This window comes from Odontesthes bonariensis, chromosome 6 (genome assembly GCF_027942865.1).
Source record: "Odontesthes bonariensis isolate fOdoBon6 chromosome 6, fOdoBon6.hap1, whole genome shotgun sequence".
NCBI classification, from domain to species: Eukaryota; Metazoa; Chordata; class Actinopteri; order Atheriniformes; family Atherinopsidae; genus Odontesthes; species Odontesthes bonariensis.
In genome coordinates, this window is record NC_134511.1 from 12,974,104 (window position 1) to 12,986,905 (window position 12,802).

The window sequence follows — 12,802 nt, forward strand, 5'->3', positions numbered from 1 at the left end:
AAATCTGTTGCTTTTCCCATTAAATGTTCACTGAGTCACAAGAATGCCCAGCCATTTCCTCTTAATTTACCACGGGTGACATCTAGTGGTAAAATGTGGTCAGAGCACTTAGAGCCGTGCAAAACTATCTATGTGATTAGGCTTAATTTTCTTAATTTCTGTGCAATATATCTAATTTATATCTCAGGTAAATATCATCAACAAATATCATCACTAACCAACATTGCAGTCGAGATACACCAACACTAACATTGAGAGCAACTAATTCCCTTTTAAATCCCTCCTGCTTTCGCAAATGTGCAGAAACAACCTACTAAGGTGCCACTGGACTATTTAAACCACAAAGTATTTCGTTAAAACCATAGACCGTTCTCATAAAATTCATCATTTTCTATATAGCCATTGCAATTTTGATACATTTTATGAATCAAATCAGGAAAGATAAAATAAGAGGAAAAAAGCTTGAAATGAGTCTTTAAGTAATATGATTAAGTATTCACACAAAGTGTTACTTTAGTTGTTTATATGGATATTTAAAAAAAAAAAAAAAAAAGTCAGTAAGTTACTAAGAAACCCCTGATGAATATTTACCAATAAATGCAGTTAGGAACCAGCTTGAAGTAAGAGTTTAAAAATTAATTTAATCAGTAAAAATCAATGAACACAGGCTGAACAACATGTAAGCCCTTTCTCATGGCCAAACCTCTACTTTTGGTCAACGTTGAGGGAAACCTAAAGTTTTTTAATCCAGCTTAAAACTCACTTTTAGATTTCCTTAACCTTTTGTTTATCAAAGAAAAAGGTAAATAGGCTAACTAAAAATGAATATTAGTTATAATAATCAGTTTCTCCCAAACTGGCTCTCAACAGAAGATTTCACAAATCTGGAAACTTTACTTAAACCATTTTAAAACTCTTTCATCATTACTCCAAATGCAATAGGTTTAGTTAGTGAGTGGTTTAATCTACGCCACACCTGATGAGGTCTGGGCAAAACAGTGGTTAAACCACACTCTTTGGTATTTGATTTATAGTGATATATAAATGGAAAGAATAGAACATTTATTTTTATACCATCAAATTGTAGGAGAGCAATATCATGATCCATTATATAAGCAGATGAAGTAATGTTTAAAGTAAGCCAGTAGGTTTCAGAACTTGTTTCATTATCACTGAATTATTCACAAACAGAGGCAAGAAATAAGAAATACAGGTAGAGAAGGAGAGAAATGTCCTAACATCATTAAAACATCTTGCTCAGTGAGCTCTAAGAAGGCAGAACAGGAGAGAGAAATCAGCGCTGCTCTCAAGGAGGCATTAAGAAGGGAAAAATAGAGCTAAATACCAAGTGGAAAAAGCTAAGAGGAAGGAGCAAAAAGAAAAAGAGAGCTTGCAAATGCTCTGAAGAAGGAGAGGGTACAGCATGTTGTTGCTGTGGGATGAAGTTAATCAGCAGGTCTCAGATCTCAAAAAGGAGAAAACAAAGACATGTGGCTCCAGGCTGCTGTTTATCTGTAAAGGAAAAAAAAGTGGATCATCTGACTCATAAAGAACTGTCCTATGAAAAAAAAGATGCTGTGAGATCAGGTTGAGAGACAAACAGCTTGTTTAAGAGCTTCTGAGAAGATCGAGATGCAAGAGAAACAGTTATCTGCAAAGAAACTGCCTTCAGAGAAGAGTCTGACCACTGAGAGCTATGATGAGATTTTGGCAAAGGAAAATGACTCTCAGAATCAAACTACCACCAATAAACTCATGCATGGAGGATGAAGTTCAAACCAAACAGTCAGAGGAGGGTGTGAGACAGCTTGAAGGTGTCTCGAAAGAGGAGAAGTTAAAAAGATCTGTTCTGGAGCAAAGTCTTGATAAATTGACCTCTGCTTTTGGAGGGGACTAAAACGTGAGAAGCACAGAGCTGAGCTACACAAGACTCCGACCAAGCAGACAATGGCAGCGAAGGAACAGCAGAATCTGGCTGTGTGTCTCCAGGAACAACAGCTGAAAGAGCTGAGATACATACGCAACTCTGGGCTCGTCCTCGAACCGCAGGGAACTGCTCTGGAAGACTCAACAAGCACGTAAACTCTGACTGTCACGAGATACTCCAAAGCAAGTATGAGAGGATTTCATATGCTGAAGGACGGCCCAGAACAGAATTCAGTCCTCTTCCTTTCACAGCATCTTGTTCTCCAAATTCTGAGAAAGAACAGCAACCATCTGATGCCGATTTGAGACACTTTCAAAGCACAGTCAGGGGAGTACATGGAAAGCCTAGCTCTTTTTAATGCAGGATTTCTCCTTACAGCCATAGGCGAGGGAACCCTTGAAATTCAAAAATAAAAAGAGCCTACTTCTCATTAAAAACATTCATTCCTTTAAAATTCAGCAAAAAAATGTTTTGAAAGGATTAAATGTTTAGTGGTTGAAAACATTTTAGGCTCATGTGGCGAGACCGTCTCCTCAAAAGTACTTCCCTCTTTCTCTGTCCCCCGGGTCCGGTTCGGCACTGTCACATGTTAAGTATTGTAACAAAAATAAATGATTAAGGAGTTGATGGGCATCAAGGGGAGCTTTACATTCATAAAGCTTCCCTTGGCATAGCAAATGTGTTTGGCATAAACGGTACTCAGATTACAATTCTGCTGCCATAATGCTGGACAGGACAAGGGGTTAAAAAAATAAAAAAATACTTCATTGAATGTCCCTCTGATACAATAGTTCTCTGACATTTTAAGTTTTTTTTAAAGTATGCAAGTATCTTGTCCAGATTTATCAGCTAATGAGAATGAGATAATGTCATGAGAACAACAGGTTAAACCTAGTTAGACCAACATATTTAGACCCCAGCTTAAATGTCTTGTGTCTTTATAGTGTGTTGAGAGAAGAGGGGCAGATGGAAGAGGGTCCTGGAGCTAAGCTTCGGGCATTTAGAAAAAAAAACATCCACGCAACAGTAGACTGGAGCAGTCTTGAAAAAGCTACTGCAAACCTAAAGGTGTACGGAAAAACCTCCATCAATTTTCACCACATTTTCGTCTGTTTTATCAACTTCTGGTCCAGCAGACCTGAGCACAAGTGTATATGTGATGGTGTAAAAAGGTACACGGCGCGTATTCAAAGAAAACACCTTTGTTCTGGAAACATGTACGGTACTTCACGTAGATTTTAGCATTATGACCCCCCTCCCTCAGACACAAAAGAATACTTAAAAAAAAAAAAAAAAAAAAAAGCATCTCAGTATTACATAATCGACTATCTGCTTTGATATAGTGATTTTTATTCATTGCTGGGCTCCCGAGTCCAAACAAAATCCAGAGAATACAGCCATTAAAAAAAAAAAAAACAAAAAAAAAAACTTTAATGCGAGAGGGATGTTGATGCCAGTGGCCACGAGGCTGGTTGAACAGTGAGTATATTGCATAGGTTGTTGATATGGGACAGTCCTGCATCAGAGCGGAGAGAAAAGAATCTGTGACTTTCAGCTCCTGCTGACTTTTATGAAAGAATTCTGCATTTCCTGTGGACGTTTTCCCTTGAGTGTATAATCTCCCAAAGTTTGGTTCACAACTTTGCAATGGAGGTTCACTGAAGTGTGGCGAGGCTTCCAGAGGTGTGTAGAGCTCCGCCCCCGTTTAAACACGTTGCACCACTTGAAATCACAGGGTCACCCCCACCAGTCCATCATAAGCAAATCTTTATAATGGTTTGTAAAAACAACATTTGAAGCACTTTTTTTTTCTTTCACATTTTGAAGATTAGCTTCGAGGTTTGCTAAAAATGCTATAAATAAGATCAAGTTACTAGTTTGGCTTCAATATAAATAATGTAATAAGACATAATTCACACAGACACTTCTCTCTAAAAACATTTAAATATTTCCAAATATTGCATTTACGAAACCATGTCCTGTGGTGCTCTTAAGCTTCTTAAGCAAAGTTCGAGACAGTTTAGTTAAAGCCATCTTCAAATGCCAAACTAGGAGGAGTTGAGCAGGGGTTTGCCATAATGACAAGTTAAGAAAAAACAATCTCAGCCTCCCTGAGCAGAAAGTCACAATAATACTACATTTCAAATATTGAATAATAACACTCAAAAGCTTGGCAAAACACACCACCCTCCATATTGTTTTTCAATTCTTGGTACAACTAGTAGAGGCAACGTTTCCCATCGTGTAGCCATAGACTCAATGCAAAGGCTAACATTGTAAAACACACTACCCTTTTCGGTTCACACATCTCTAACAGTCGGATCAGATCTACTTTTTTTTTTTCTTTTTACAGGTCAACAGAAGTACTTGCTATTGCACAAAAATGCAGTGTTTGTTCTTTTTTCTTTTGTTCTGGGTACATGATGACAAGGCAGGTTAGAGTAACATTTTGGTTTGGTTATACTGGTTGTATCTCGGCTTCTGTTGTTTCTTTGTGTGCACAAAGATGCTTCCACCTCTGCAGCATGAAGCGAGCGCATATCTTCATCCTTCAAATTAAAGGTTCAAAAAGGCAAACCCCTTTAGATTAGGCTCAGCTTCATTTAACATCCCACTTCAGCCTTTTCAGACGGAACACACATCCTTCTTTGTCCCTTCCTCAGTGCTGCAGTGAGCTGTATTCATAGAGGTGAACGAGTGCTAAATGAGCGCAAACATGACGATATGACATTCAAGAGCACATTGACAATAAACACGCAGGCCTACTATAACATCTTCTTGTAAAATCATGATTGAGACACACAAGTTTTAGTGTACAACTTTTCTCTAAAAGGCAAGAAAGTCCTGTAGGTTTGCAGAGGACCAAACTTGTCCTCTTTGAAGTGACAGACAGGTGACTTACAGTGACCTCAGGTGTGAACGGAGAGAGGTATCGTGTCTGAGAGCCCATTCTCAAAGAGCTCCGCCAAAATTATTCTGTGTCAAAAAGCTGATTTTCAGATGAAAATAAGACGAGGGAAGAAGAAACCCAAAACATGACAGTGGCAGAAGTTCTCCACACATTCACTATTGATGAAATGTAACAATTTAAAGAGACAGACAGAACCGTAATCGATACTTAAATATTGTAAATCATACAAAAACAGTTTGCTTTAAAGTGTAAACATTAAATTTATGTCTGATGTCATTTCTGCACATGGAGAAATAATATAAAATAAATCATGTCTGTCATACCTGTAAATTGTTATCATTTAAATGTAAAAACAACATACTAAATCTCAGTTTTATATTATTACTGTAATAATAATGATAACATTTGCTTCGTATAAGTGTTTTTACCGTATTCTTATAAATAGTGTAACATTTTAATTCATACTTTGACTCCTCTGGCTTTGTCTTTAGAAGGCAAACAAAGAAAAAAAGACCAGACAACAAAAAAAAAAAACTATACTCATGTCTCTGAAGAACAAACACGCATATCCCAGAATATTCATACACGCACAGACACACACAAGCTGCCACAATCACGCAGGGGATCACCGGGAGGTTCTATGTTCGGTTGAGAGTCTGGAAGATTCTAGATATTTGGAGCATGACGGGGCCGGTCTCAGGGTCGTTCATCCACTGGGTGCTGTTCAGTGGATTCTCCAGCATGTCTTCAAACGCTGCACAACAACAACAAAAAAAAAAACACAAGACTACTCATAAAACTCTTAATCCCATTTTTCTTTCATGTAACCCCAACCATTGAGGCCGGGAAAGCATTGCCGCATTTCTACCTTTAAAGCCGGGGGCGCTGCTGCGTTATTCTACCTTTAAGGCCGGGAAAGCGTACACGTCTTTTTTTCATGTATAAGGTTGTTTTGCACCAATTATTGACCTCTGCGCCAATTAAATGCATTATAATAGACACGTGAGAGTGTTGTCATGTTCCTCGTGTCATTGTTTTGAAGTTAAGTTACATCGAACAAGCATAGAGGACTTTCAGTGGGAAGACATTTCAGACGGTAGCGATTGTGAGGAGTTTCTTGGCTTTGATGATGCTGATGAACGTGCTGACCCAATTGATCGAGATTTATGACTAGCACATATGTTTGAAGATGACGATAAGGACGAGGATGATTTTGAAGGGTTTGAATGTGAGTGGAAAACTGACAATTACCACCGTAATCGACGGAGAGATTTCAACCGCACACCAGGGGTGAAAGTCGATTTACCTGCAGATGCCACACCGTTGCAGGCATTTAATCATATTTTTACTGAGGAGCTTTGGGCGCATCTCGTTTCCGAGACGAATAGATACAGTGACCAGGTACTTCAGACTCCAGCTCGAGCAAAGATGGCAAGGTGGTCACACGTAACTGTGCCGGAGATGAAAACGTTTATTGGAATGTGTATGGGCATGGGACTCCTTGTGCTGCCAGTACGAAGAGATTACTGGCGATAAAATAAATATATAAATAGATAAATAAATAATTTAAATATAAAATTACATTTTATTTTATTACTGTTTTCTATTGAAAATAGTGCTGTTCCTGCACTTTACTTTTTATTTTATTACTGTTTTTTATTGAAAATAGTGCTGTTCCTGCACTTTACTTTTTACATTTTCTATTTTCGTGAAGGTGTATTTAAATAAACCCAATTTCCAAAGAAAGCCACAGGTGTAAGCTCTCAAATACTTTTTGAATTTTGTTTCTATCTGCTACAGAGGCTGAGAAATCAATCATTTAGTAGGCGTTGACACAATTGCTGAATTTCCAGAAAAACTTCAGGTTTTAGGGGGTCTTTCTGAAATCGCCCATAGGTTTTACAGGCATTCTTTTCCAGGCGTTTTAAGCCTAAATAGGTTAAAGACAGACAACTGCCTGGCTCTGATGGAGCGTCAGCTGGATCTACAGAGTGAACTGTGATGGCGTGATATAATCTGGTACTGTAAGAAATGACAGTCAAGATAAATCTGTCAAGATCGTTTTAGATTTTCTTCTGTTCAGGTTGTTCAGAGCAGATACTTCTGTCACTATTTTGTGCTTTGAAAACAAGCACAGAATCACCAAAAGATTTTGTTCAAATCATTTCTCAGATAGATTCGAAAGCTGGCTTAAAATGCCTGACGACAACGGGGTTGTCGATGGCGTAGTGAGTATAGCAGGCGCCCCATGTACAAGAGGCTACAGTCCTCGCTGCAGCTGGCCCCAGTTCGAGTCTTGCATCGGATGGCCCTTTGCTGCATGTTGTTCCCCTTCTCTCTCTAAACTGTCCTATCCATTAAAGGCATAAAAGCCCCAAAAAATAAATAAAAATAAAAAAAGACAACTGACTGCAATCTCAAAATGGAATTGAATGTTACAAATTGGCTGTTTTCATACCAAAGCAGCTTGTAATGTAAAGTAACCACAGTCGGTGTGTTCAGCTTGCACTCCACTATATTTTAGCTGTTTACCAGTAAAGCTAGTGCGAACACAAACCATCCAAGAACAGAACACCACTTTCAGTATCGATAGGGCGACAGAGCAGTCATCCACCGCTGCGCCACCACAATGAATGGTTTTGATTTCATTTCCAAACCCTTCATGTGTCAAAGTGTCAGACGACAGGAAAGCATTTGCTCGGTATAATCCAGCTAAGATTACAGGGGGCCAAATAATGAGTTGTGGATCATTTACCATTTACAGCAGCTACCTTGGCTGTCACATTGTTCAAATGCAACTCGTTCAGTAAATGAGTTTTGTTTTAAGGTTCATTTGTTTTTACTAAGCTGAAGACTGTTCCAGCTGGTGATAGAGACTGCGGCTGAGCTGGAGTTCACAAACAAAACAGGTAAAGATATAAAACCCTTTTTGAGGCTTTGTTCAGGTTGAACATCACGAATCACCAACTGTCGGGACTTAACCACAACATCAGATGGGACTGTACCTAGCAGAGTCTTGGGATTGGTTAGACCCAGCTGGACCACAGGGTTTTCCAGGATAGCTTGGAACAGAGGGCTGTTGGTGTCGATGCCTTTATCCAGGTCTTCCGGTGAAGGTTTCCTGTCTCCTAGCAGCCACTCGCACTAAAGAATGAAAAAAAAATATAGGCAGAAACTAAATTATCTTTTTTTGGGGACTATATATCCACATATTTTAAGCACACACTATTCCACTAACACAAGTAACATTTCCTGTATTTTGCCCCCAGTTTTTGCCAAATAATTGACAATAATAATATGTATTTGTATGTAATATGTATTTTTTCTTAAAATTGTTACATCCTGATACATATAACTTTAGAACTGAAAGAGGATACACTTTTTTCTCAACCCATCACAGACGAATCAAATGAATTTGCACGAGTTTCACTTTTTTTTCCCTGTTTAGACCACCCTAAGACAGACCAACTCCTCCACAGACATGTGAGATTAGTTTAATTTTGTCTCCTTATATATCTAGATGATGCAATTATAGGAGTGGGCTGAGTGTTTCTCAGCTTCTTAGCTTGTACATCTACGGCCCGCTCACTCACAGTAGTGAAACTCTTCCCACTGCTGCCACAGAAGCTATTTTGTTACCACCAAAACCGACTTTTTCTTGCCAAAAGCAACAAATATAAACTTATTCTAACAAACAGGAGTTAGCAGCAATATCTGAGACGTGCTGTTTGCACATAAACAGTGCTGTCATTGTGGTTTGGTTATCACATGGTTGTATACTGTGTGAAACAGAAACATTAGAGAGACTTACTGTCTCTCATAACTTTCTCTAAGTGGGGTCATTTTACATGTGAATTTAGCCTTAATCACATTACAGCCTTTGTGTTGTTGAGAGGTTTTGTCAGATGATGTTGTAGGCATCCCCAAAACAGTAATAAAGCTACTGGATTCTGGATGTGTGCACCTACCGCAGCATCCTGTTGGTTGTTATTGACTCTCAGAGCATCGATCACCTCCTTTTCATCAAAGCCCATCTCCATCAATGCAATGACAGCCTACAAAACACAAAGTTTGGTTTATATCAGCGTGGCTGAAGAAGTAGCTGTTAATAAGTGAAAAGATAAATAGTATACTCATACTCCGAAGTACAGACAAAAAGAAAGAATAAAAGTATGCGCTTTGAGAGGAGTTTACAAAATCTAAACACTGGATAAAACAACCCACCCTTGAATCCGGTCGAAACTCCCTTTTCCTGCGGATCCTCTTGAAGATCTCTGTGAGTTCATCCTGTCTGATGCTCTCATCTGTGCTCGACTGGCTGGAGAGGCTGCGGAGGAGGTTAGAACCGGAGGCTGAAGCTGAGGTGCCTGGTGTGGCGGCTGCCGCTGCTCCTGCTGCCCCAGAAGAGTCCGGTCCTGGAAGCGGCGAGTCTACAGAGGGGTCGTCCACATGCTCGATCAGCCACTCCATAGCCTGGGTCACTGACATGCTGTGAGAGGAAGGCATAAGGTGAGAAAAACTAAATAATTACAGTAAAGAAGCTACAATAAATGATCAAAGTAAAGAATGTGGGATAGATTTCGACAACACAATATAACAGAAAATAATTATATTTAAAAAAAAAATCAAATAAAAAAATAAACTTACTGGCTCAATCTAAGAGCTTTGATTGCTCTGCTCTCAGGGAAACCCATCTCTGTGAGCTGCTGGAGAGCAGTTTCATCCACCCGATCCTCCTCATCTTCATCCAACATTGCTGTGACACACAAAAACACTCTGTGTTCAAACTAAGGCTAGGCTTTGAGAAACACAACAATAATCACAAGGAACAAGGAGAAACAGGCAGACACACGTTCCTGGAAAGCCCTGTTGACAGGACTATGGTGCTGGGCTTAACAACCCCCCCCCCCCCCCCCATTCTTTTTAAACAATATGCACTCTACTGTATGTAATTTAAGTTTCATGGGACAGTCTACTTTACCGTTGGCCTTTTTGAAGAGTTCAACAGCATCGGGGTTCAAAGCAAGAAGCTTCTGGGCGACCTCAATGAGAGAAACCAGGATTTTTCTAAGCTCTGTTTGAAACTGGACCAAAACAAACCAGTGTTAAACTGCTGGTAGAATTAACTTTCACTCTATAGTTGAATTGCTTTTCTGAATTTGAATCCACTCTGTCAGCTAAAGCCATGCCTCTGAGATCCCTACATCTCTGATGTTGTGTTGCGTGACGGTGCGGTCGGTGTGCCGCGTGGACAGGTTGCCGGTAGCTTTCAGGATAGCATCTTTGTCTGGAGCTTTGTTATCTTGTTTCTTCTGTGACAAGCAAGAATAAACAACAAGTGGACAACAAGAGAATTAATGCGTAGAAAATAAAAAGACTTTGTTGCACTCTTCTGATTAAAAAAGCACGACCAAACTCACCTTTTCTTCTGAACTAACATCTACCATCTTTGGAGGAGTCGGCGGTGGTCTTTTCTTTATAAGCAACAAAACGTCTAAGAAATACGTACAAAACATCATCAACAAATTTAGAAATGACATGGATTCAAAACTTATTTGATTTTTGGGGGTAAAATCTGTCAAACAGCGCATCACGTACCTTTATCTTTGAGATTTTCATCAGCAACAGTTTTAGTGTCGGCAAGGACTCTCTCTGTAGCAGCGTGTATAAGTTTATGGTGGGTAAGAGTTTTGGGGTCTTCTAGATTTCCATGTACATACTACAAAATAAACACAAAATAAAACGGCTCAGAGAAAAACGGGAAACAGCAGGGCTGCTGCTACTTATAGTCGACATTAAAGCTATTTTTACAGTTCTCATTTAGTCTAGAAAATGTGGGAGAAGTTTTAGATACACAACATGATCTCTGAGATGATATATTTGTATTATTGCTTATGCTTTAGCAGTTAAGGTGTATGATACACACAAGAATAAAGGGCACAAGTTTTGCCTATATGTGAGGTTTTCTGCATCCAGACTGGAGGAGGAGTTTAAAAATTTAAAGCCTCTTTTTAGAGAGGCTCAAACATAACTGCAGAAATTCTCATCACCCTTTTTAGTTCGTTGTTGGGAACCCTTTTCATGCAATGTCCGCCAAAAGTGTGGAACCTGTGTGCATCAGCGAAGAAAGTCTTTTCTCCCTCGTGATGCTTTGTCAGTTTTCTGCAGCCGATTCTCTGGTTACTGCTTTTCTTGGTTCATCATGCATCTGTTCAGCGACGTGGCGTCCAGTCAAGTTTGCAACACTTGGCTGAATTTGAGTAGACAGTATATCTCTGTGTGCCTAACAATTCATCCAGCTGCTTCCGCCTCCTGTCACATCCTCAATAAACACTACTGACCCCGTGTCACTGAGGCCATGCATGCCATCACACTGCTTCAACATGACTTACTGATGATGTTGCATGTTCTGGATCTGTTTCAAGCCCCCTCCACACTTTTTCTTCCACTCATTCTGGTACCGGCCAAGCTTAGTTTTAAATGTCCAAATAGTGTTGCTCCAGTACTCCTCTGGCTCTTGCGTGGGCTTTTGTTTTTTTCTGGCAGTCTTATTTTCCCTTTATGCTCTTAAGACTTATTTGAAACTTATATGAATATCTGAATGGTTGTCAATGATTTGTGGTGTCCTCTCTTCTGGTAGACTTATTGATATGCTCTCCTCCTGGAGTGTACTCCCTTACTTGGCAGGATGTTGCGATCGTCCACCAGTAATCTTCCGGGGCCGTCCACGTATTTAATGTTGGCGAGCTCGTCAGCATAGTTTTTAGAGGTTCCCACACTGCTGATTTGGCCACTTCTAAGGTCCCTGCTTTCTACCCGATGGATTTATTTAGCTTCTGCAACCTAAAAATAGTCTTGTGGATATTAATTAACACCTTGACTTAACTGTGGGAGCAAGCAAATGAATGGAATGGTAGACCTTTAGCTTTAGTAACTAAAAAAAATACAAAAATAAGTCTTTTTTTGAAAATAAAAAAGTTTCCTTAAGGTGAAACTTTGCTGGTTGTCTTTTAAACATCCTTTAGTATTTGAAAGCCTGATCATGACAAGCAGTGACTTTGTTGACACCTGTCCTGTCATGATAGCCAAACATCAGCCCAGCACTTGAGTTTACGTTAAAGGCCATAGAAGGAGAGGAGAGGTGAGTTGTATAATAATAGAAAGGCTAAGAAGCAGCATGCCTCTCTGACGAGCCACAGCAGGGAACAGAAAAAGACTGTTAGCGAGTTGTAGCTGGAGAGGGGCAGCCAACCTGCTAAATTATAAATAGCAAAGTCTACCCAGTTACTATAAATACAAACCTAGTGACACTGTCTGTTTACACAGAGACCAGAGCAAGCTGCAGACACCTCAGGCGGAGGAGTGACAGGACAAAAAAAAAAAAAAAAAAAAAAGAGAGGGAGAGAGAAAAGAAACGAGGGAGACACAAACAAACCAAAAACCTACATGTTTCAAGCACCTCTCCTTCAGTTTCTCAACAATGGTGTCTTCTGTGACTTCCTCCAACCACTCCGTGCCGTCCATGGTGCAGATGTGTATTTTCAACACTTTGCCAGCAAATATTTTCTCCTCCTGCACGAACATAGCTGCAGTATTCAGAGTACCAGTCCAGTGACGTTAGCGAGCAGCAGTTGCTATGTGCTCGTCTTGGCAAGCTAGCGTGCTAACGTTAGCACCCAGCTAGCAGTCGTATGTAATTCCACCGACAACAGAGCAAGAGCGGGCACCGATTAACTGAGGGCCATTTTCGGGGTCCTCGGCCGGCTGTCAGTGCGGTGGCAACCGAGTAACGTGTTGTGTGCCCGCCAAGTAGTTTATTTTGCCGTTTAGCGCACCAGCAACAACCAGCGAATATCCTATTTTTACTGTAATGTTTGAACTCTGAACTGCAACTGTACCACCGCCGTTGCATTATGGGGGTTGGAGTTATTATGAGGTACACGCTGTTTCATGATGAAAAAGCC

At 40.0% G+C, this 12,802-nt stretch overlaps 1 protein-coding gene across 1 annotated transcript; it reads right to left on the minus strand.

Annotated features, from left to right (window-relative positions):
* Nucleotides 1-3,257: 3,257 nt before the first annotated feature.
* ubac1 (UBA domain containing 1) lies at nucleotides 3,258-12,715 on the minus strand. The gene is made up of 10 exons (XM_075467443.1): nucleotides 12,285-12,715; nucleotides 10,437-10,557; nucleotides 10,259-10,332; nucleotides 10,043-10,150; nucleotides 9,820-9,922; nucleotides 9,486-9,594; nucleotides 9,063-9,327; nucleotides 8,807-8,893; nucleotides 7,844-7,982; nucleotides 3,258-5,592 (listed from the first exon to the last, which is right to left on the minus strand). The coding sequence occupies exons 1-10, from the start codon at nucleotides 12,420-12,422 to the stop codon at nucleotides 5,477-5,479; spliced, it is 1,260 nt and encodes a 419-aa protein (XP_075323558.1). The 5' UTR covers nucleotides 12,423-12,715; the 3' UTR covers nucleotides 3,258-5,476.
* Nucleotides 12,716-12,802: the final 87 nt, after the last annotated feature.

Bases quoted from the DNA above. Each gene is read 5' to 3' on its own strand.
- ubac1 (XM_075467443.1), bottom strand. From the start codon at position 12,422: ATGTTCGTGCAGGAGGAGAAAATATTTGCTGGCAAAGTGTTGAAAATA. The intron at 9,595-9,819 runs GTAAAGTAGACT...TGTGTGTCACAG, and splicing joins ACTCTTCAAAAAGGCCAACG to CAATGTTGGATGAAGATGAG. The intron at 9,328-9,485 runs GTAAGTTTATTT...TTCCTCTCACAG, and splicing joins AAAGCTCTTAGATTGAGCCA to CATGTCAGTGACCCAGGCTA.